The 26,718-nt window shown below is 36.4% G+C and overlaps 1 protein-coding gene across 30 annotated transcripts in view; it reads right to left on the reverse strand.

The window, feature by feature from the left end:
* Positions 1-26,718, reverse strand: part of LOC121313467 (dystrobrevin alpha-like) — a 106,307-nt gene that overhangs the window by 66,370 nt on the left and 13,219 nt on the right. For 3 of the 30 annotated variants that reach the window (XM_041246043.1, XM_041246057.1, XM_041246045.1), the window contains exon 1: positions 16,023-16,490. The exons of 1 other annotated variant lie outside the window; for it this stretch is intronic. In XM_041246043.1, coding sequence (XP_041101977.1) covers positions 16,023-16,039 — 17 coding nt within the window. In that variant the 5' untranslated portion in view covers positions 16,040-16,490. Of the gene's footprint in view, positions 1-1,165; positions 1,212-16,022; positions 16,653-26,718 lie in introns of those variants that run through there. 26 more of the 30 variants (XM_041246058.1, XM_041246067.1, XM_041246063.1 and 23 more) reach the window with 18 other exon arrangements.

The raw sequence follows: 26,718 nt of genomic DNA on the forward strand, positions 1-26,718 counted from the left end.
ATCTCAGAGCACAGTCTATTAATTTTTCAGGATTTTGACGGGTCGTGAACAAAAGGCCAGAAGACCAAAAATGGAGAGTGTTGCTGGTTGTTTTGAACGAGGCCTGGGGCTCTACTCATGGCACACACTTTTTAAACTGGTCCACAATTGCCTCCTTCATGGTTTCATTTCTATTGTATTTTTGCTTTAATTCTTAAGGTTATGATGTACTTGAAAAACCAATAGAGCCAGTTTTTTGAACTGCAGGAGAAGGAGTGGATTATATTATTTTTATTTTTATTGATGTATTACTTTTATTATACATCAGATTATTATTTGAACAATATGACATGATGGAATAATAAAATACGCAAAGAAATCAAATCCAAAGTTTACAGTTAACTTATTGCTTTCTACAACACCACCCACTTGATATATCGTGGGTGTCAGGGTACAATACAAATCTGCTGAGGGCCGCAACATAGCGAGATACAAATCAAAAAACAAATAGGCTAATAACAAATACTGTACAACCACTCCCTCATTTTATCAGGGGCGTAAGGGTCCAGTCTAAATCCTCTACGCAACCTGTTTTTCTCATTTTTTGTATAAAAAGCAGCCCACCATTTTAATTCGTAGGCTTTTATACACCTTCAGGGATGTTTACCCTATCTGTCTGTCATTAATCCCTATGGTACCTTCAAAGTAATGGGAATAATAAACAAAACGAAAGTAAGCTCTATTTTATGAAATTTCCACACCTAAAAATATTCCCTTTCACATTTTTTTTTTTAAATTTAACTAAATCTCTGAACTTAGAAGTATTTACAAATTCAGCAATATTGAGTGTTTTAATTTTTCAATTTGGAGGTACGTAATACTAAACCTAAATCTAAAACTAATAATAAAAAAGTTTTTAGAAGCTGTTTAAAATAAGCTAAAACGACTGATCAAGAAGAAATGAAGGTATATCTGTGATCAAGTACCATACTGTTCCTGTTTGGAGGGTACATTTGAATAGCCAGGAAGTGGACTGCGAATCTAAAATTTGTGAGACTTATCCCAATGCCAATCCAAAGAGTTACAACTACAACTACCAGTCACCTTTCAATAGAATGGCAATGCTGTATTTATATCATTGCCTTTCTAAACAGATTAGGAGGAGTATGGATATAGCCTTCAATACCTCATTTCCATGGGCAGCCAACTTGAGTCACCGACATCAGTGCACTCAGTTCCAGGCAAATCTAAAACACCCCATCATGTAGTATGTTGCCATGGCTGCAGTGAATCCAGCAGTTCTAATATAAAAGGCAGGATAAAGTATTTTTTAACCTATGTGAAAGGAACAGAGAAAAACATGTTTGCTGTAAACTGATTTGCAGAGCTCTGAATTCTAATAATTTCACTCAACACTTGAAAGCCAGGTCTAGTTATCTTTCCCATTATGATTACGACATATTGTATAGGACCTAAGAAGACTATGAATTACAGTAGTCCCTTGTTAAGCCGGACATGCCGTGAGACAAACAAGTACTCTGAAATAACAAGGTGTCCGTTTTTAAATGAATCGCATACACATACGCTTGTTAGTGTCTAGTTTATTATAAATCATTGCGCTGAAATAACACTAATGGGTTCTCTGTACACATTGTGAAAATATATACTGATGAACAATGAAAACGCACCATTTTTACATCAATAGCTCATTGGGCACATGCATAATGTTATTTACATTTTAAATAGTTAGCAGATAGGTTTGTTGATTGTTTGCGTAGTATTGTTCTTTGGAATGATAAAATTAAGCTTCAGCAAGCACTCAATTGGTCCAATTTAGGGTACAGTTGGAACAAAAACTAGGAGGACACCAGCCCACCAGGACCAGGGTTGGAGACCGCTGCTGTAGAGTATGAGTGTATATGCTTGTGTGAACATTATTGTGGATTGGAAAGAGGATATCTTAAGCCCTGTTCACACTTGCATTTTTATACCGCTAATCGTTGTGGAACAGTATCACAATGTCTGCTCACACTGGAATTGTTACCGGTGTCGTACAGGTATAACTATCAATACGAAACCCAGACAAGAGCAAGCTTTGTACCAGTACAGTTGCGATATGACTCAGAACAGTGAACTGTAGACAGGTGGATGGGTACAACAATGGAATGAATGAGTCTGAGGCATATGCACACTTCCACCAAGGATATTCTATTACCAAGATTTTAAACTCCACCTTTACTTCGGTCATGCTTGTTTAATTTATGTATTGTTTTTTATACTTACAGATAAGTTACAGTAGTAAAAACCTAAAAACTGATTGCCAATATCAATAAATCCAAGTTTAATAATTGCACCCATCTACTCTGTACTGTGTGAAACACTCATCTCTGATTCTGCATTTAGAAAAGTGCGTTTTTCGTATGTCATCATTACCACGGGTTGTATTTTTCATCAAGACACACTGGGCAAGAGTAAAATAGACTTCACAGGTTTTTTTTTTTTTTTTTTTTTTTAATATGTACAGTGCTCCCTCGCTATAACGCTCCTACAGCATGTCCCCCAATTCCCTATACTAGTGATTTAAGCAATATTCTACAGTAAATACAGTACCGGTGTTGTTCAAACTGTAAACAACTTCTCAATCCAACTTCTGTTTCTCTCTTTCCCTTTTGATACAGTATGTGAACTGAAGAAAAGCTGCACTGGCACTTTAACAGAAATCTTACTCAGCATTCGTTTTATAACTAAGTAAATATTAGGCCTATTACGTGATTATCTTTCCTAATGATTTTTGCATTGGGGTATGTTAATTAGACACCCACTTAATTTGCATAACATTCCTCATACTGTCGGAATTGGGGTTTTGCGTCTGACCAAATCCTTCAGCGCACATCGTGAACAAACTCAGCAGCCTTGCGAAGGAATACTCTCATTTTTTTAACTGACTTTTTACAGATGAAGTCAAACAAAACAAAAAACAGTATAAGGCAGAGGGTAAGAAATGTGTGTATTCGTGTATATATTTCTTTTTTCAATTTGTCTGCCTTTACACTGGCAGGCAACTAGTAAAAAGAGCAGTTGCTGAAAGCATCATAACATTGAAAATATAAAAAAGTGAGACGGCAAAACACAATATTTGAGTTATTGTAATAAGAACCGCTCTTCATGACGGCAAGTTATACTTTAATATTTAACAATCAATATAATCAGAACAAGTGAAAATAGTCGGTGCGTTCTTATTTTCTTGAGACCCTAAACCGCTCCTAAGACAATGTTTAACGCGTGTTTAAAAAAAAAAAAAAAAGTTTTCTACTTTGTGAAATTGTACATTGTCATTGTAAATTGTACATGGCATACAATAAAACACTAACGACAGGGACCAATAATTATTATTCCCCAAGAAATTGCAGTTGTACTTTAAACTGCTGAAACCGACAGACAAAAAACACCCCTTTGCTAAAAACCAGAACATTACATTTACATAACAGCATAAAGAGCAGCCAGAAAACAAACAGTCTTTCAGGCGCTACTTTGTAAAGCCAGAAAAAGTCCTAATTACCGTTTGATTTGCTGCCAGAAGTCATTACTTTTAAACTTTGAGGGTTGTAAAGCTCATTATAATCTGGGGGAAGAATGTTGAGAGCAGGCACAAACAACACTGCACACCAGCTAAGCTGGCTTTTGCAACTTCCCACATAATGTCATAAAATAAGCAAGGTTTACCAAGATACAGCTGTGCTAGTACGTCAGTGATTAATGTTATTAATTACTGTGCTCAGCAGGGGAATGAGCCTTTACAGATTATTTAGAGTTCCAGCCCTAATTATACCTCCTTTTAAATAATGTATGTGTCTAAGCTGGTGTTGCCTGGACTGTCTTGGTTCTTAACAGTGTCAGCTGTTGCCTGGGAGGGCACCCATCACTCTTAGTCTATTTCCACACTGTTCTGCCATACAAAGTGTGCATTGCTGTGCATAGAGATCAGTAGGAGAGACAACATGCAGTACAAAGTTTAAACCACTTATGATTCCTGGGAGAGACAGGCATAAAATTATAACAGAGAGTGTGTCTCAGGAAAGAGAAAAAGAAAATTGTATATATTATGTTCCAATAAAACATGATTAAGTAACTAGTCATTGAAAAGATAATGCGCTCCTGTGAGTTATGGTATTATTATCAATAACAGAAGAAGTCATACATGAACCCATTATTCTTCATTCTCAAAGAAGAATCTATGTTATAAATTACTGTATTTAAATGGGAATTACCACATTGAACTAATGAGCTGCTTCAGCATTGTAAAGATGAGGACTGGGTGATGGCAAAGCACAATGTGCAGCTTCAATCTTGTTTTGATAAAGATATTACTAGGGATCAGCAAATATGAGCAGAACGAATGTTACTGTTGTTCCAGTCTGTTTCAGATCGTGAAAGTATTCATAACTGTTCACTCCATTGTGTCCCACAGAAGTACAGGGGGCCAGCACTTTTAGAAACTTTACAGACTCCTCTGGGATGAATAATAATTAGGTACACTCAACTGTGTAGAACAGGGTTTCTGATGACACTGTAGTGTGTGGAGAATGGAGGCACGAGTAGGGTGGGCATGTGGAGTATCTGTATTAGTGAGGGAGAACTGTATCTGTATTAGTGAGGGAGAACTGTATTCCGTATGAGTGAGGAAGAACTGTATCTGTACTAGTGAGGGAGAATGTATTGTGTATTAGTGAGGGAGAACTGTATCTGTATTATTGAGGGAGAACTGTATCTGTATTAGTGAGGGAGAACTGTATCTGTATTAGTGAGGGAGAACTGTATCTGTACTAGTGAGGGAGAACTGTATTCTGTATTAGTGAGGGAGAACTGTATCTGTACTAGTGAGGGAGAACTGTATCTGTACTAGTGAGGGAGAACTGTATTCTGTATTAGTGAGGGAGAACTGTATTCTGTATTAGTGAGGGAGAACTGTATTCTGTATGAGTGAGGGAGAACTGTATCTGTATGAGTGAGGGAGAACTGTATCTGTATGAGTGAGGGAGAACTGTATTCTGTGTTAGTGAGGGAGAACTGTATTCTGTATTAGTGAGGGAGAACTGTATTCTGTATTAGTGAGGGAGAACTGTATCTATACTAGTGAGGGAGAACTGTATCTGTATTAGTGAGGGAGAACTGTATCTGTATTAGTGAGGGAGAACTGTATCTGTACTAGTGAGGGAGAACTGTATCTGTACTAGTGAGGGAGAACTGCATTCTGTGTTAGTGACGGAGCACTGTATCTGTGTTAGTGAGGGAGAACTGTATTCTGTGTTAGTGAGGGAGAACTGTATTCTGGTTTTGGCCCTATCTGAGATTGACAAGGCCACTCTCTCTTACATATAATCAGGCAGTATAGGTCATATAGGTTGTTTTGTCAATATCCTTCCTTTATATAATATATTGCAGATCATCCTGACAATCTTACTAGGTTAACCAGTCACTTTTTTGTGTACTGAAAGAAAGCAAATCACCCTATTTCTTGTATGAGTGACTTCTGTCACATTCAATCAAAGCCTGGAAATAGACTGTGTTGAGAATTAAATAACCTTTGCTCAACCACTGGTGCTGAGTTATGCACTCTCAAGCCAAGGCCCCTGGAAGGGCAGATTTAAGATACTCAGATACTGTTAAATCTGCTGAGGAAACTGAGGTATGCCACCACCTAATATCCCACGCCAGTGTTATAAATTACAGACTTGCCCTTGAATAACACCCCAATCGCTTCACTGCATCTTCACTGGGTCAGGACATTTGTGTTGTCACCCACAGCAAAATAATTACACATTTTTTCTCTCTTACAACTAGTAATTATGCCACCCACGTAAAACAAGGATGGCTAATTATTTAGTTATACAGTTGAAAAAAAAGTGTTGTAATTCAGCACAGAGAATTTGTGTTCATAAAAAAAAAAAACTAAAAAAAACCCCCAGAATGTACATTTTTGGATTAAATTTTCTTTTTTTCTCATAATTGCTGCAGAGAAATGACTTATTTATAGTACCTGCACTTCAAAACTTATCTACAGAGCTATATTTTATTAACTGGAGAAAATACTTTTTTTTTTTCAGCTGGTACGCAGGAGTGTAGTTACTAACCTGTCCCCTTGCAACCCTCGAATGGAAGTAGTAAACACAGAAAAAAAAAAAAAACTGCACTGATCAATTGTGCTTTTCCTTACAACCACTGGAGGCAGAATGTGGCACTGGTTAGTGGTTCACTTCGATGTACCTGGTGAACCCAAAGACAGCACCCGTTTCAAAGGACTTTTGAAGCCACAAGGGTGAGAAAGAGAGAGCTCTTTCTTTCTGTTCCCAGTGAGATCAGAAAAACAAACAGGATAATGGATTGCTTGTTGTGTATGACATGCTTATTCACTGATTATTTGCAACCTCTATAACAAATGGCAGAAGCACAGCTGTCTCAAGGGCTGCAAATGTAGTAAAGGAATGTAAAATATGAAAACATCAGAGCAGCACTCATCAAGCATCACTCATCAAATTTTAGAATCAGCACCACTGATAAGGGCATTAAGCAAAACAGATTTCAAACACTTCATTATCAAAGTGCCCTGGGACTCTTACAGTGCTCGAGAGAATGAACCAGTTATCAGAATTACTGCAGGTGATGATAACTATAACAAGCAACGACAAACGTTATTTGAATAATCTCCAAACTGCATTGTTGAAGGCTGGCTATTCTCACAAGGGGAATTGCAAGTGTTTTCATGTTCAGGCATTTCCTTTTTACGTGATTCATAGGCTTTGGCAGACGGGCAGATAGACAGACAACCTCTAATGATATAGCTAAACTCTATGATCATGGTGATTAAAGGGTACCTCTACTACAGTATATCTACCACTATACCCAGAGTTGGAAATAAGACTCCTATTGCTTAGCAGTGTCACCCATTCCAGGTTTTACTACGAGCACAAAGTTTTCCACTTTCGCTATACTCACCAGTATCCGAAAGAGTTTACTTTGTGTAAACTAGTTTTGTTACCAGACTGTAACTACATTTGAAATATTTTGTGATTATAAATTATATGGTTGGGTTAAATAGCCATGGAAGTTTGCAGTCCTGCCTGTCTTTGCAATGCAAAATGCTTTTAATTCACGCTATTATTACAACACAGAGAACTGTTTGAAAGTATGGACAAAGGCTTATATCCTTTAGCTCTCCAGCAGCAACACAAAGTGAGGATACTGCTAGCACAACAGTCTCTGCTGGAAGTATATAAAATACTTCTCATAAGCAAAGAAAATAAACTGAAGAAGAATCAGGCACAGGATGTAGTGTAACTGAGAAAGAAGTAGAGACAGTCAGTTGGAGTAAGGCTTAAAGGTCTAGAAAGTAAGGTGGCTGGCATATTAAAAAAAAAAAAAAAAAAAAAAAACTTGAAGATTTACAGGTAGTCAAAGCAAGTGCAGCTGCATTGCCAAAATCTAATGAAGGGCCAGAAGACAAACAGGGTGATGACAGGATACTTCTTGCTCGTACCATTAATGAGATTTCTGCCATTCATCCATTACAACTTTTCCACTGGAGTGAATTTTAGAAATTCTCAAAATTCCTCTTGCATTTTGTTACTTAATAAAGGGCATAAAATATCACATTTCAACAGCAGTGCACCAAGAAGCATGAAAAGAACAGCAACGGCACAATACTCTAGGCAAGTGAGAAACAGGAATGAAAAGGGTAGACTTCTACTTCATTCCTTTGAATATAAAGGGCACCTGGAAGCAAGATCATTCCTTGATTTTGAGAGAGATAGACTTCTAATGCAAATGGGGTAGATGAGGAAAACATTAACCATTCTAAACCTTTGCACATGAATTCTTTGACAATGTAGATAATGCTGTTTTTACTAAATTCAAGAATGTCTTGCTGGATACAGAACTTGCTTGCACTGGGGAACTGCATCCATTTGTTGTTCTTGTGGATAAGTATAATCACAAATGAATCACAATGCAAGCCCCTGGCACCTGTTTCCTCCTTTTGGATGAAAAGCACATATCACCATCCATTTTTGAGCATGCCTGTTGCTGTACAACATGCGGGGCAACTGATTATGCAGTAAATTTCAGAAGTACTGGAACAGAAGTTGCAGGTGTCAAAAGATCACATCAGGCCCTGCTTTGCTGGTTTTGCAATGGATAGACAATACTACAACCTAAATGTACCCTCTCACTTTGATTCACAACATGGAATCCTTCCTGATTCTGTGGCTGAATCATCAATTCATGATTATGCTCATGTATTAAATCTGGCAGAGAAGGATGCAATAAAGTCACAGTCTGACTAAATAAACGAAGTGTAGAGATAGTTTCCATTCTAACGAATCACCTTTATGGCAAGGGATATACAGGACTTTTGATTGCTACATAGGTTCTGCAACAACCCCTGTACTTGCCTTTCTCTCTCCAGGAAACCAGATCTACACAATACATTCACATGTGTGATTTCAACTTCCTGAAAATGTGCAGTGTCAGTGTACTGTCAGATATTAGCTTTGTGATTGACCTGCTGGAGTTAATCCAATCTGGTTACAGGCATTTCCTACCTTTTGCAGGAAAAGAACCGTTTACCTTGGTTGGGCTTCGAGGTATTTCATTCATTCAAAAAAAAAAAAAAAAAAAACTGCCATCAGCCAAAAATAGTCTTGCAGCTGTAGAGCCACTTCCACCTGACTGGAAGACTACGAAGGAACATCACATTGATATTTTCTTTGGACAACCATTAATGCTTTCATAAGGACACCACAATGAGAAGAGGAAGGACAACAGCAGGTGTCTCAAGTGAAGAGAAGGCTTCCAGAAACTAGCTACATATGCTGGAGACATACTACAAAGCATTGAAAAAAAGAGACTAGATGACTAAACCGGCATTTGATTTCACCTGGCTAAAGGTGAAGGCGATAGCACAGCTTTCCGGTTAGTCTTTGGTTTGAACATTTATTCTGCCCTAGTGATTTTTTTTTTGTCTTTTTGTTTATTAAATGGATAAGGAAACAAGCAATAATTGTTTCCTTTTTAAAAATATGCTAAGGATTTTAATAATCAATCCGTCTCAAGTTTAGTTGTACCCTAAACATATGACACATTTACTCACAATGCTGGATGACTCTGTAGAACATTTGTTCTCTATTTTACCAAAAAACAAGATTTTTTTTGTGTGGTGACTTCCAAGACTGGTAAAATATTCAATGCAGTGTTGTCCTCGGCAGTCCTTAGCCAGAAACTTACTTTTGAGGGTTCAATGAAGAGAAAATGTTGGTCATAGTGGATCATATTTCTGGCACTACAGCAAGGGTGGGAGAGACTGTTATTAAAATCTCTTGCATATTTTTTAAAGAGGAGACCGTTTTCTATACAGGGATACCAAGATAGTTAGTGAGAAAGTTGTCTCAGTGAAGTTCTCCAACAACAAAAGCCCCATCCCCAGTTGTACTGCTTTCTTAGAAAAATGAGGGTTAAATTTCAGGGTACCAACCACTTGAAAGGTCTTGCTCACATTAAAATACAAAAGCATGTAAATAGTGTATCACCATGACCTACATCCACAGTAAGTAGAATAGCACAACTGCCAAAACATGGTTTAATAAGCACAGTTCAATCTCTCAGCCAATGAAATGCTAGTACTACATCTGCATAATACAGTTTGCAGATCGCCGTGATCTAAACAGTAATCCTGAAATGTCAATACCAGTTTTCCTTACAATTTTGTGACTATCATGATCTAAATAGGATTGTTACAGGCACCTCTTATCCTAGATGATAGGGATATGCACCCCACGAGGATAATATCCCATCTTAACTTACATCTTTACTAACATTATAAAACATGATGTTTTACTGATGCCCTTGGCTTAAAGACAGAAGGGAAATAGTTACATTTCAACAGTGATGTATCAAGACACATGTAATGTACCAGACATGACCATCAAGTTACTGTAAATGTTTAATGGTTTCCATAATACTGTAAATCACTCAGGAAATCATTCCTCCAAAATAAGCAACTGCCTTGCCTATAGATCAGTAGATTGATTTTATAAACAAAAAATGTAATAATTGTGGGAAAGTACTCTGCATTTTAAATGTGTCTAAATAAAAAATGTGTTTAAACCATTTACTATCATGCTGTACAACAAATTTTAAAAGTTGCAAGGTGTGAAGTCATAGACACTTAAGTACACTGGCAGACAAAACACTGTACCCCTTAAAACTCCATCTGACTCTGTAGGTAGTATTAGGTCACACACCAGCATGTGCACACTTAGTGCCTGCAATTCCCAGTGCATTACAATATGCTGCTAGTACCATGTACTGGATGATGCCTCAGTGAAGTGATTAAAAACAAACAAACAAAAAAAAAAAACAGCTAAAGTTTGCTGGTTGTGTAACAGTATGTCACAGGCAATACTCTAAAATCAAATGAGAAATAGTATTTCTCCAAAGCAATAGTAATACGTAGCCAGCTTATAAATCATTTTCCTTTTATTTTTGTTCCTCATTTTGTTACAGTTATTACCAGGAAAGAAGAATGTGTTTGTAGTTTAGAGAAATATCAACACAGCGCTCTTTTGATGAAGCAAATTGGGTCTGCTAAACTTCTGAAGTAAAAAAATGGACATTCAATGAGTGATTTTTAAAGGCTTGTGAAAACATAACTTCAAAGGCTTCATAAGCCTATACCAATGAGAAGCCAGACCTCATGCATAAGTAGGTCACCATGACCTAGATTTTCTGAAGCTTCAAAAAAAGAGGACGGTCCAAACCAAGTTTAATTATATCTGGATGTGTTTTAATGTTTTCTGATGAGTTGACTAATATTTCAGTTTTTTTTTTGTTCCATATTATTATTCTCCAACAAAAAAAGTGGGTGTGGCAAGGTAATGTTTCTCTCAAACATTTCTTTTTCCCTCTCTGAACGACCAACCAAGCAATTCAGAATTCAGAAAATGTTCTCTAGTCTACACCTTCTGTATCAAAGCATAACCGTGCCACTGTGCTGTTTGTCTCTACACACATCAGCGCTCAGTGAAATTGCGGTTAATGCAGTTCAGTGCTGTGCAGTCAGTTCTACAATTGAATAATAGCAAGGACAAACTAATTGATTTGCAATAGCAGAGGTCATCATGGAAAGGGATATACCATATACAATTACATGCATGATATGCTTTCAATTTGTAACACTCAACTCTAGAGGAAAATCAAATAATTTGTACAGCTTACAAACTTCATATGCTGCAGGGGTGTAGCTAATGCTACAATTAAATTAATATTTATAATATTTTGATTATACTCACACTTGAAATATAAGAATAAACACATATATACAATTAAACTTTATGATACAATATTATATTTGGAATGTTTGTCTTGATTAGTCGTCTTTTTTATTAATTACTACAGCATTTACGCATACAATACATACGTACAATATTCATGGGTATATGGGTAAGACTTAATAAATTGCAAATAAAAAGTACTACTCTATAACCTACTAAGGATACAATGTATACTTCAACCTCAACATACATATTTTTGACAACAGTGAAGAAGAATTATAGTTCTAGTTAATACAAAAGCTAACACCACCTATTCCCCATATTTACATTATTCATTATTTATTCTAATGTCAAATTCACCACAAGAATATTTAAATTCCCCCCAAAATATTGGATTTAACACCCTACCATATCTGATTTATAGCTCAGGGTTGTTTAGTGGCAAAAGAATATATATATATAATAGTATATATCTATATATTATTATATATCTATATATATATATATATATATATATATATATATATATATATATATACACAGCTCTGGAAAAAATTAAGAGACCACTGCAAAATTATCAGTTTCTCTGGTTTTACTATTTATAGATATGTGTTTGGGTAAAATTAACATTTTAGTTTTATTCTATAAACTACTGACAACATTTCTCCCAAATTCCAAATAAAAATATTGTCATCATTTAGAGCATTTATTTGCAGAAAATGACAACTGGTCAAAATAACAAAAAAGATGCAGTGTTGTCAGACCTCGAATAATGCAAAGAAAATAATTTCAGATTCATTTTTAAACAACACAATACTAATGTTTTAACTTAGGAAGAGTTCAGAAATCAATATTTGGTGGAATAACCCTGATTTTCAATCACAGCTCTCATGCGTCTTGGCATGCTCTCCACCAGTCTTTCACATTGATGTTGAGTGACTTTATGCCACTCCTGGCGCAAAAATTCAAGCAGCTCGGCTTTCCAGGACAACCTTGTACTTGGCTTGATTCATGCGCCCTTCACAAAGACAAATCTGCCCGATTCCAGCCTTGCTGAAGCACCCCCAGATCATCACTGATCCTCCACCACATTTCACAGTGGGTGCGAGACACTGTGGCTTGTAGGCCTCTCCAGGTCTCTGTCTAACCATGAGACGACCAGATGTTGGGCAAAGCTGAAAATTGGACTCATCTGGGGGTGCTTCAACAAGGCTGGAATCGGGCAGATTTGTCTTTGTGAAGGGCGCATGAATCAAGCCAAGTACAAGGTTGTCCTGGAAGAAAACTTGCTTCCTTCTGCTCTGACAATGTTCCCCAACTCTGAGGATTGGTTTTTCCAGCAGGACAATGCTCCATGCCACACAGCCAGGTCAATCAAGGTGTGGATGGAGGACCACCAGATCAAGACCCTGTCATGGCCAGCCCAATCTCCAGACCTGAACCCCATTGAAAACCTCTGGAATGTGATCAAGAGGAAGACAGATGGTCACAAGCCATCAAACAAAGCCGAGCTGCTTGAATTTTTGCGCCAGGAGTGGCATAAAGTCACTCAACATCTATGTGAAAGACTGGTGGAGAGCATGCCAAGACGCATGAGAGCTGTGATTGAAAATCAGGGTTATTCCACCAAATATTGATTTCTGAACTCTTCCTAAGTTAAAACATTAGTATTGTGTTGTTTAAAAATGAATCTGAACTTATTTTCTTTGCATTATTCGAGGTCTGACAACACTGCATCTTTTTTTGTTATTTTGACCAGTTGTCATTTTCTGCAAATAAATGCTCTAAATGACAATATTTTTATTTGGAATTTGGGAGAAATGTTGTCAGTAGTTTATAGAATAAAACAAAAATGTTAATTTTACCCAAACACATACCTATAAATAGTAAAACCAGCGAAACTGATAATTTTGCATTGGTCTCTTAATTTTTTCCAGAGCTATATATATATATATATATATATATATATATATATATATATATATATATATGAGCATCTTCCAAATCATTAAGAAGTGGAAGATGCTCATACCACCCAGACACTACCCAGATCAGGTCGCCCTCACAGACTGAGCAGCCGGGCAAGCAGGAAACTAGTTTGTTGATAGTTTTCACTCTGAAGCCAACAATGACCTTGACAGATCTGCAAAGTTCTGTGGCTGAGATGGGAGTCAGTGTTCACACATCAACAATATGCCGGTCCCTACACAAAGCTGGCCTGTATGGATGTTTGGCAAGAAATAAGCCATTACTCAAAAAGCCTCATCTTAAAGCACGTATGGAGTTTGCAAAAGCAGGTAGATGATACTGCAGACATGTGGGAAAAGGTTTTGTGGTCAGACGAGACAAAAATGTAAATTTTCGGTATAAATTCCAAGCATGGTGCAAGCCCAATACTGCACATTAGCAGTAAACACCATCCCAACTGTCAAGCATGGTGGTGGCAGAATCATGTTATGGGGATGCTTTTCTTCAGCAGGGAAGCTTGTCAGGACAGAGGGGAGAATGGATGGTGCAAAGTACAGGCGAATCTTTGAGGAAAACTTGTTTGAGTCAGCCAAGTCTCAAACTGGGTAGGAAACTCACATTTCAGCATCGCAATGACCCAAAGCACAAAGCCAAAGCCACAATGGAGTGTTTGAACAAGAAGAGAATTAATGTTCTTGAGTGGCCCAGTCAAAGTCATGACTTGAATCCAATCAAAAATTTATGGTGACACTTGAAAATTGCAGTCCATCGACGATCCCCAACAAACTTATTAGAATTGGAGCAATTTTCCCATGAAGAATGGGCAAAAATGTCTCCATCCTACTGTGTAAAGCTAGAAGAGACCTAGACAAGACTCATAGCAGTAATTGCTGTAAAAGGTGCTTCTACCAAGTACTAACTTAAGGGGCTGATTACTTATTTAACCAGTAAATTTTATTGTGTACATTTTCTTTGCAAGTTTTGCTGACATTTAACCTCCTCCTCATATAACAATGTTCAGTTTAACCACTACAGCTTTGAATAAAAAAAGTTTGTTTGGAAAACTGTGTGTAAATAATTTGTAAATCAACAAAATGTGACATTATTGGTAGGGGGTAAACACTTCTGCAAACCAATGTATATGTACTGAGTATGAAGCCAGTATCTCAAAGCATTGGGTCTTTATCACTCAGAAACCAAAATGTCACCTAACATATCGTCCATCTTAGGTCACAGGTCAAAGGGAAGTGTGCCATTAGATTTTGCCAGAGCAGTTTACTGAAATTAAATTGGAAATCTGAAGTTGCAAACTTAAACGGTTTATAAGATATAACAGTAATAGGTGTCAGAGGCAGGTTTACAAACTCATATCAGCTACACTTGTGGAGATGCATTTTTAGAAAGCCAACAGTGTACTGTTTGAGTGTACTTTTGTTGAGAGCTCACAAATCTATATATGTTCAAGCAAGTGCTGAACACATAATACTTACAGCTTAATGTAAAATTAAACATGTAAGCAATGCATTCAATGAACTGTGACGTGGATGATGAAGTTGTTGAAAATATGTGTAAAAAGAAAATATATGCTTTGTAATCAACTTATCTGAATATTCTGCAAGAGGTCGTTGTTCAGTATCTATTTAGAACTGTTTTAGATAGTTTGGTCAACTAGAACTTTAACCACAATTTATCCTACACCATTAACCACAGAACACAGGAGAGCTACCAAAGCCCCTCTATGGGGAGGATACACTTGAAAAAGATCTATAGCACTTTAAATTTAAATGTATTCCGAAGTCAAATGTATAATGCAAAACATTAATAAAAAGTAGTTTAATTACAGTTTTTAAAGACTTTACATATGTAAATTGTATTTCTTTTTTCAGTATAATGTTTACAGTATAACTTACATCAACATATGGTATAATTCAACCTTACTTTACCCACCACTCCTGTACATTTAAAGCAGTTCCAGCTCTTTAAATTCAAATTACAGACCCCCTCCTCCACCAGCCAGCCAGCATGTCAATGACAGCGGCTAAATGAACAAACAAAACAACTGCAAACAAAACTAAACTAAACTAGAAAAGCTCAACTACCCAACAATGAAAAATAAGTTACAAACAATCTAAATGAAGTACTAAAAGCTTTTGATGTTCTGCAAAATTTACTCGAAGAGAAAACAAACAAACAGTCTAAGGGTTCATATGTGCAGTACTTTTTAGCTTCTTTTTTTCTCAAATTAAGTGTGTGTGTATATATATATTATATATATATATATATATATATATATATATATATATATATATATATATATATATATATATATATATAATCATAGTAGTGTGTGTAAAATGTATGCTATTCTAAAAATACACCTGCTCAAAAGCCATCATGTACTACTTCAACTTTGACAACTCTGATCTTGCCTGGTTGAGTTTCGAACAGAGTATTAAAAAAAAAAAAAAAAAAAACTACAAAATAATATTAAGCACTATATGTAACACATAAGTGTTTTAGCTTTCAAAACACCATTTAACAAAGGCACCTACATCCTCTTAAGATCTGTAACTTGCTGCAGTCCAGCAACTGAGAGGGCAGTTCAAAATCTTATTACATGCTTTGCTTATAAATTAACTACAACTAATGCAATCCAAGCATCAAAAACACCTGATTAGCATTGAATGTATAACATGCCAGGATTCCATTTTTGATTTATTTATATATATATTTTTTTTTTACTCTACTCACCTTCCTTTGTGTACCATCCTCTGTTCAATCCCTCATAACTGTGAAATGTTGTACTTTTGTATCCTTCTTTTTGAACAAATAATCAAAACGTTAGTTCTGTGCCTCGGGGCAAAAAATAAAGTAAGAGAGCAAAACAACAAGGCACAGTTTGAGGAGGCAGGCAGGGATCTGAAATTAGACACTGGCTCCTGTCAGCACACAATTTCTATCTTTAACTAAAGGATTCGGTTCCACATTCCACTCCAGCCCTGCTGGCAGATGCTTGAGTGGAGAACCTCCAATCACAGCCCTTCTCAATCAGCTGCCTCTCCCCCTGGTTTCTGGCCTCTTCCCAAATCCAGCAATTACTTGAGCTGTAATCATACAGTATCTGCTCCCCCCAGGATGAAAATAAGTGATTTTCCTTGATCATTACATCAGAATTCAAATTGTAAAAAATAATGACAAAAATAAAATAAAAGTGGATGGCCTACAAGTGTTAACATGTTTGCCCCTGCACCAAGATAAGAACTTGACCAAGTTTCAGCACAGGAATGCAATGCTTACTGATATTCTAGGGGAATGGTCTAGGAGCAGGTTACATGTTACGGTCATACTGTATGTTACTGACTGGTATAGGTGTAAGAGAAAAGAAATGGGTTATAATTGTAAGATGCAGTAGGATTCATAGGGACTGTGTAGTGGATCCCTCCAGTGCATTCTTTATATTATCCCAATTTATTCCTCAACTATATCAAAACATTTGCTTAATGTTAAAATTGGGCATTTGCCAATATAACATGTTGGTATTTTCTCATTTAAAAAAAAAAAAAAAAGACTTTTCAGTATACAATTGCAAACCCTTTTCTAAGTTTTTTATTTTGTTCTTTCTTTTATGCAACACTATTGCATACATTTTGGCCAATGTGCAAATCACAGGGAAACTGCCTGCTCAATAGGAAATGTATTACATGGGTAATTTGCCCACAGTGGAAAATCAGGCCCCATGTCTATGCTAGACTTCATGTCATTTGAAGGAACCAGTGTCATGCTATCCAGATTGCAAGAGCCAGTGTCTCCGTACTGTATGCCATTCGCTCCATTTGCATAAGACAACTTGGCTCATATTATTCCCCTCGGTGTACTATTATTATTTTTTCTTTTAGAGTTTATTAAATAGATTAGATGGACAATGCTTGTAAATTTGGAATCCATTCCTGTTTTCTCTAAATGCACCTCTGAAGTCCTAATTTACCACTTAGATATGTGATCAAAGCTGAAAAGTGTCCTGTGTGGGCTTTTCATTTTAGAAGCTCTGGGTAGGCTTGCTATACTGAGGATTCGGATATATTGTGGTCCTGGAGTTGGCTCCCCATTCTTACTGTAACTGCGTATGCCTTAGCTGCAACATACATAGGCACTTGGAATTACTGTTTGTTTTATTTCATACTGCACATTACAAACAAAAATATTCAAAACAGTTAAAAACAAAGCACTAATAACATATCGTTATCATATACACACGTATTTCACAATAACACAAAGGTTTTATTATTTTAGCCAGGTGTTCACATGTGGCAGCAATGCACTAGCAAGTCACAAGGCAGTGACGTCAGCTTACTAGCAACAAGCCTGCTATGTTGGGAATGGATTCTTTCAATGCAGCGGGTTTGTGCATTTGAGAAAGGAGAGGAAGACTCATGAAATTAATTGGAGACTGAAGCTAATGAGAAGCAATTACCCTCCGCTGTATGAATTAAAACAGTGTGCTGCTTTTTATATGAAAAATTAGAAAAAGTGGGATGCGTAGAGGACTTATATTGGACACTGACGCCCCCGATAGAACAAGGGAGTGATTGTAGAGTATTTGTTACCCTATTTGTTTTTGTATGGGTATCGCGGCCCTTGACCTCGACATTGAACCCCGACACCTGTGATATTGAGTGGGTTGTGTACTTTCATTTAAAAGGCCAGCATCCTACAAGTGTTTCAATGTGCCAAACCATAGATCTTTATTATATATATATATAGGAAAACAAGAAAAATGCTAAATGGGAATAAGAAATGGGTGACAATTCATCAGCATGTATCAGTATTTCATTAAAAGGGCAGGTGTACATATTTGATTTTTTATCTGCATGTTCCAGAAAGGATATATTAATAATAAAATAAAATTGGACTAGGCCAGTATATTTGTCAGAGTTTAATTTTAGACCTATTTGATTCAGTCTGAGTTGCTCAAATGCTGCAAAACCCCTCGCTGTGCAGATCAAAGACAAATGACATGCAAGCAAAAATGGCTTTTCCGCTCGCTATTTCCATGACTGCAAAATGAAGTATGTTGAGAACACGGAATCAGACAAAAACTTAATTAACTCTCAGTAGTTAATTAAGCCATACATAATTCTGACTATAGATTAGTATACTTGCACATTATACAATAAAGGTTTTAGAAGGTTTTGAGAACATCAGTTCTTACAGTACAGTAAAATTGCCCCCATATTAATGTAATGCAGTGGATCTCCTCGTGCCAAACAGGTCCTGCCAAAGGCTTGAATTGAATATATTTTAAAATCTGGCACACACTATAGGTGGTATCTTTCAAGCAAGTGTAAGATTAATATAAATGCTGAGAGTCGACTTGCTGCACGCAATAAATTAAATATCACTCAACATCGAATTAAACTGGAAGTCCAGGATTACATCTTGTCAGTCAGCACATTCATATTACTTTTAATTTGACAATATTAAAAAAAAAAAAAAATCATACACACAGTACCTAAAAGTGGAAAAACTAAATAACAAAATGTAAAGTACTGTGGAAATCGTGGAATGTGGACTTTCATTTTCATTTGTAATGACAAATAAAAGCATCCTCTGCCTTATGTTGCCAAGCAGCAGCCACTTTCAAAAACATAACGAGTAAACAATTAAGAATACTTCGCTGGTGTTGTGTTTGCCCTTCTGGTACACTAAGAGAACATTCTTTAGACTTGTCCACACAGGTCACAGGGAGCATTGACATTGTACCTGTATACTTCACACCCGCTGACAGTATTTGTATTATTTTCCATTGGTAAACATATTCTACCTGTACCTTTCCTCTACTGATAATCAGATTCTGTTTTTAGGCAGCGCAGACCACTGTCGTGACTAAATACTCTGTATTGTTTGTGTTTTTGTTATTTTGTTGTCTTCATGATCAAGGCTTTGTTTGATTTCCCCTTTGCGCCAGTGAGTGCTCAAATGGGAGTGCCTGCCGTGGGAAGGCTCCAGTCTGGAGAGGGCCAGGTGTGACTGTCAGTGCAGAGTAGCTGTAAAGCAATGTGTGCAGTAATCCTTGGCGCAGGGAACTGAATTAGAATGGTTCAGTAAATCTCTGACTGTGATCAATAACATCCTGTGTGCCAGCATCTGTTTAATACCACATACTTTTGGGGTGCCCTTGCATTGTGGCTATCAGTATTATTTTCATTGATGTGTTTTTTTTTTAATATTATGCAGGGGTGTGCCTTTCATATCACCTGTCACCTGGGACAGCAAGTTTTGCCATTACACTTTACCCGTTGGACAAATAGTGTTTATTTATTTATTTTTCCTATGCTAGTTTTGTTGCTAGAAAAACACTATGGGGTAGATGCACTAAAGTGTTGTGCCTGTCGCAATAGCCGCAAACCAGTTGCAAACAAGTCAGAAGTCTAGGGTGAAATGTACAAAAAATGTGCAATACTGTTTGAGACTTTAGGGAATTCTTTGCAGCAGCAGTTTTTAGATTCTTTGCAGCAGCTGTTTTCAACCTTAGATGAATATTATAGGCATTCTTGCATAAATCTGCAAAAAGGGGATAGTGCAAATGAGGGTTCACAAATATTATAATGAAATGTACTAAAGCTGTTGACAATTGTGACACCTACAATTGCATCAATTCGTTCAGAACTTTTGAAAGCATGTTTTAAACAGTCACAGTTGTTGCTGGCATTTCCCAGTCCTCTTTTTCTCATGCATTGCCAGTTGTACTCAATGCATGTTTGAGTACCTAATTTTCACTAAAGTCAGGGTGTACTTACAAGCCTTGAAAACAAATTTCTAACATTTCTGTTTTCCCCAGCGTGTTGGGAGCAACAGACTGCACACATGCGCCACTAACCCCTCCAGCTCATTCTGATCATCTGTATAGGACCATGATCTATTGTGTGTTAACTGTCTAGGCTACTAAGTAGGCCAAGTTAAAAATAATAATAATTAAATTAAAATAAACAGCCCAAAAATCATTTAATTTAATTTTAAAATAATTTTTTCTTTGTATTGTACACCAATGTGTACAATGCAGCAGCTTGATTTATCTGGTGTTACCAGCAGGCTAAAGTAAATAGAAAGTGTGCTAGGTATTCATTTGATTTTACTACTGTACTGTATAGGCCAACTGTACAGATTTATAGTTTTTAGATTTATAGTTTCTGTACTTTTTATTACACTGTGTAAATTTTTTTTTTTTTTTTTTTGTTCCTGGGTAGTAAGTGTTATTTCCTAATTGCTTATGCCTCAAAAGTATAGAAAATGCCTATTATTCCCCACAAACTTTGCTTTTGTGACCAGGACAGTGATATTTCACAATATCACTTTTTCCAATGGAAAAACGGGCAAATTTGTGTCTTTTCGTTCACATAAAGTCAGAAAAAAACAACATATGAATCCAAATTAACATGTATTTATACTAAAGTAATACAAAGATGACTACAAAAGATTTAGAAGTAAGTAGTTTTTCGAGATTTACGATTATACTGTAAATTTACAGATCAACAGAATTAATGAGGACTGTGATATAAACATGTAATTTGGAATTCATGAAGTGGTTTGGAATACACATTTAAAGACTTTCAAAATATAGCTGTAATATAAACAAAGCACTTGTAGAGCTACACACACAATTACAGTACCATTTAGCAAATGTTTGTAGATGTGCCTTTTTCATTAAAAGGAAAAAGAAAGATAATCGCGCGAAAGCCAAAATCTTTTCAAAAGAAAATTATGTAAGATGGCCCAGCAGGTGTGTAGCTGCATTAATTAGTAATTATGTTCTGAAACATAGGATTAGCATGTCAGGAAGTACATACTCAGCATGGTATTTTGATTTGTGTAATCAAATTATAAAATCTCTAATATCTGTGCTATAGTTTTTGTATGAAGGCTATTTTACTTTGTTCAGAACACAAAGCAGAACATGGTTTGCTCTAGAACTCCGCTCTGCACACTGGGTTCTATTTTCATGATCTAACCAGAATGCCCTAGTCTATATTAATCCTGCTATTTCTTTTGTTTCCTGGTGTTTCTTTACCCCATTATTAACACCACCTAATACAATACACATTGCTGGAGTGGATTACATTTTCAACTCGCTCTGTGATATTTTCTGTTCTGTTACCAAACAACCCCTGCTAAACCTACCCAATACCAACAGAAACAACGGGTAGCTGTTCTTCTGAGGCGGCTTCTGATAACAAATTCCTTAGACTTCGAGAGGATTTTGTAAGTCTTGTGTATTCATTTTTTATACACAGTAAGTGGGTTCAAAAGGCTGAGTTGAGAGAGTACACAGTATGAGGATTTTTACAGAGTAAAAGGGTTTTAGTTTTGCTTATAGCCTCAATCCTGTTTCTCTCTCATTCTCACTTCCTGTGTCCCCTATATAAAGATCAACCCCAAATCAATACACAGGAACTGTAACTGCTGAAATCTAAGCATACATTAACACAAACCTGTAACTTAAAGGTGTAGACACACATTTCAAACATAGTGTAACCAATCCAAATTACTTGTTTTCTCTGTTACAATTGTTTTAAAAAAAAAACAATCTATAATAAATTTCTGACTGCTTCTCTTCATTTTTCTAAAATTCCTATTTTTATAAGGTTCAATGATAGTCCATTTTTTTCAGCAGGAATAATTCATGCCAAAGCTGCCCGATTCCAGCCTTGCTGAAGCACCCCCAGATCATCACCGATCCTCTACCACATTTCACAGTGGGTGCGAGACACTGTGGCTTGTAGGCCTCTCCAGGTCTCCATCTAACCATTAGACGACCAGGTGTTGGGCAAAGATGAAAATTGGACTCAAATCTTTTGTAACAAAAGTTTTGCTTTTGTGGATGAGAACAAAGTTACAAGAAATAGATGTCTACAATTATTTATTTCAGCAATTTTTTTGGTGCAAAACTCTAATTGCAAAAATGCTAATTCAAAAGCATTCATACCCTTTGATACTATGATAGTATTGTCTACAAGGTGCTAGAAATTTCAATATGATATTGCTGAACTTAATTCTAGAAAATGCTGGATTTTAGGTGAACATTTTTAGAGAATACAAAAAGGTTAGGCATAGGATGATTCCTGTCATTACTAATAAGTGAATATGGGAAAAAGTAAAGAGCTATCTGAAGACCTTAGGCAGAAAATTATTTACGGTCATAAAGCTGGAGAAGGATACAAGAACATTTCCAAGCATGTGAGTATCCCAATTTCAACTATTGTTTCTATTATCAAGAAGTACAAGACTCATGGCACTGTCACAACGCTCCCTTGGTCTGGAAGAAAGAAGGTTCTTTCACCAAGAACAAGTAGAAGAATTGTGAGGAAGGTTAATAACAATCCAAGATTCACTGCCAAAGATATTCAAAGTGAATTGGATGCAAGTGGCCTGGGGTTTCCATTTCATCCACAGGTCGAGTATTGCATGGTGAAGGTCTCAGTGGTTGCAGGCCAAGGAAAAAGACACTCTTAGGAAAACATCACAAAGACAAATCGCTTAAAGTTTGCAAAACGGCATTTGAACGACTGATGATGTAATGTTGTAACTCCAGTCCAGATAAGTGTCTGTCCCAGTTTGCAGTTGCCGAGTAGCATTGTTAGAAAAAGAATGCACATTCATCATTACAACAATACACAGGTCTCATCCCAGCAGCAAGTGTGTCTGTCTTATTTTATATTGAAATATCACAGATATGAATTCTGGTCAAAGGTTTTCTGCAGTGATGAAACAAAAATTGAACTATTTGGTCACACTGACAGTCGTTGCATTTGGACAAAGTCTGGTGAGGCGTACAGAGAAAAAAACACCATACCTACTGTCAAGCATGGAATCCTTCTATGGATTTGGTTTTCCTCTAATGGCACAGGCAATTTAGTTCCAGTACACTGTTAAATGGATTTCACAGCATACCAAAAGATATTGGCCAATCATTGAAACCCTCCACTACCCTCCACTTGGTTTAAAGCGCAACTGGACATTCCAACACGACAACGATCCAAAGCACACCTTCAAAATCACTTCAGAATGATTAAAGAAGAATAAAATCCAGGTTCTGGAATGGGGTAGTCACAGTCCTGATCTAAATCTGATTGAGTATCTTTGGTATGAGTTGAAGAAGGCTGTGCACAAGAGAAGTCCTCGGAATTTGAATGAACTGGAACAATTTTGTGTTGAAGAAAGAGGTAAATTATTGCTAAAGGTGTCTCAACTAGCTGTTAATTTCATTTTCCTTGTCAGGGTATGAATACTTTTGAATTAGCATTTTTTGAGTGATGAAATAAATAATTGTAGACATTTTTTGTAACTTTTTTCCTCATCCACAAAAGCAAAACTTTTGTTACAAAAGATTTTTCCCTTAATTATTTGTTTTCGAGAAATTGCTAGAAATTATAAAATTTCCATTGGGGTATGTAAACTTTTGACTACAACTGTATATAAAAATAACAACATGCTTCACTTTCCTATGTATTGAGTGTGCTGTTTTCCTCAATTTACTTTATGCGTGTTGTTTTTTAAGTGGAAATTCAGTGGAAATGCTACCAGACCAGCCTGTAGGTGTATAAACGGCTGCACTTAGCCTGCATGTTGAGTCCTGTAGAAGCTGGGGCTTAAGAAGGAGCACCAGTGGGTTGCTGCCAAAAGCATCCAAAAGTGTGACTTTATATGGTTATTATTTGTTTAAAAAATATGTGTTCCTTTATTTTGTTAAATAAAAGTGCTTAGTAGCATTATTATTTCAACAGCTGCCTGATTTCCTGCCCTTTTGCCTGATCACTTGCTCCCCACTTCACAGGAGTGTTTGAATGAGAGATGTTTGTGTCTTTAACTCCGAATCAAATTTACTGGCCTTAGCTGTTTTAAATACCAGAAATCTGATAAATTAGTTTCCTCTTGTAATGTCAAAGTAGGGCGCTCAGTGCTTGCAATCAATCACAGGGAAGGAGATGTATTATTGACTCATCTCCCAATGAAGAAATGCAGATGAAACTGACGGCTTCCCCTAAATTTGAGATGCAGCATCTAGGTTCCACCGGCGTCATCCTGCTTTTATATAGTTTTAGAGCTGGGTGGGAGTGAAGTACAAGAAAGTCAAATGGCTTGCCCAAGGTCACACTATGAGTTAGCAGAGTTGGACATTTCTTTTTAAGAACTGTATTAATGAAACCATAAAACTCTTGCCCTCTCGGTTATAAATAACAGAGTCAGACCACTTTCAAAGCTGTACTTTCATTATCACATCTCCCCATGTTTTTATAATAAATATTTTTTTTATAATATGGCCTTTTTAACAGCCTTTCTGCAACTTGTGATGTTGGACTGTAAAAACCTGATGTAACACACTGGACTTGTTGAAGCACATACAGTACTGTGGTTCTGAAATGGATTACTAGTAGGTATTGGTTTATAACACTCCAATACTCCCTGAAACACAGTGCTGTTACACGTTTCCGACAACCCCCACCAAACCTGTGAACATCTTACAGTATATGTGGTTATCAGTTCTACAGCATAGGCAAGACTGAGCTTTCAGATTCAAAAAGTTGAAAAAAAATACTGGTATTCTAGAATAATGCTTCAATGCACAAACACAAATTTAACTAAAAAGAATCCGGACAAAATTTGAAGAATAACAAAGCCAAAACTGCTGAAGCTGCACTCCCACTATAAACAACAAGTGGGAGTCCCAAGGCCTGTTCAGCCAGGTTTATTTAGCACATGGCCAGCAAGCTCTGTAATTAAACTGTAAGCTTTTCACTGCCCATTCATCTTAATGAGCTGAGGATACTCCCCACAAAAAAAATAAAAATTCCAATACTACATTTACTCCTAATTATTATTTATTGTGGGGGTACGCTACTAGTTCAGTAACCTTCGAAAACTTGTTATTGCAATAAGAACAAACATTTCTATTGGTTACTGTGTTTCTCAGATACTATTTTCCCTTACATGCAAATGGAAAGCCACTAACAATGAATGCCTAAAGGGCAGAGTACAATAGGGTTTTGTTTTATAAACAAGGCTCCTGTCTCCACACTATCCAGAGAATAATTCGATCCGAAAAAAAAAGTTTATTTTGTTTTATTCATGCTGCAAAGATAAAGCCTGTGTTTTTGTCAGCATTCTTTAACCTGGTTTAATCTTATGACAGAGCAACCTATGTAAGTAGACAAATCTTGTAATGTACCCGGCACTAAATCCCTGGTGTCAAATAATGGCAGCTGTATGGTTTTTACTGTAAATAAGGGTGGTTTTGGTCGGATTTACGTAAAAAGAAATGCACCTTGTTAGAGGAAAAAGGGTTTCCACCTTTTTTCTAATTCTTGGGCTGCAAAAGATAAAGATATTTAATATTTAGTGGTATGTTTTTTTCAAGAAGCTGTGGGAGCACAGGTTGACAAACTCATATTAGCTCCTCTTACAAGGGTGTTTTTTGAGACTTCAAAACAGATTGTAAGATTCATAGAATTACCTCATCAGACTTGCTAAAATCCCTACAAAGCATTACCAAAGTGTCACAGAAGTTTTTGGCATTTCACAAAGTGTCAATGCTAACATGAATACAGCATGCTTATTGTATTTTCTTTAATTTTCCTGATAATTTATCATATTGGAGATTAAAGCCAACTGTTTGGCAGCCAACATCTGATTTACTGTTTTATCTTCTTTCAAATTAAACAGTTAATGTAATCATTTTTAAACACACAAACAACAGTTTCTATTACAAGTATTACGGTGTCTGCAAACATGCAAAAACAGCTTTCTGCCAAAAATGTTGCTTCAATACCGGTAACTTGAAACACTCAAAAAAAGCGAAGTACCTGGAATAGTAAAAACACACACACACATTTCGACGTCTTCAGCATAAGACTGAAGTAAACCGTTTGTTGTTTTATGAAGTTTTAAGACCTCTACAGATTTTTGATATGGATAGGACATCAGAAGAGGTAACCTAATCGCAAAAGACGAAGTCATTAGACAAGAGTAATTCATTCACTGGCATCATGTCTGTCCTCAAAAACAACAACAACAAAAAAAAACACACCAGAGAGCAGTGAATTTATGTACATTTTATTGAATTAAATTAGGCTACAGTTGCATGTTATTTTTTCAGTTGTCTGTCTGCCGCGTTTTGTACCGTTGTGGCTCATTTTCATTAGCTGCCAGTCTCGTATCTTGTAAAGCGCTTTGTGACTGTAGTCCACTATGAAAGGTGCCACATAAAAATAAAGATTATTATTATTATTATTATTATTATTATTATTATTATTATTATTATTATATATTATTATTATTATGTGAAGTCAGTTAGGGTGTGGGAGTAACTTACCCTCTAATTACAACATAGAGAAAGTAAAATGTATTTTGTATGAGATTACTCATGTATTAAGTCATGAGTAATCTCAAGACATAC

Source organism: Polyodon spathula, chromosome 3 (assembly GCF_017654505.1).
Source record: "Polyodon spathula isolate WHYD16114869_AA chromosome 3, ASM1765450v1, whole genome shotgun sequence".
NCBI lineage: Eukaryota > Metazoa > Chordata > Actinopteri > Acipenseriformes > Polyodontidae > Polyodon > Polyodon spathula.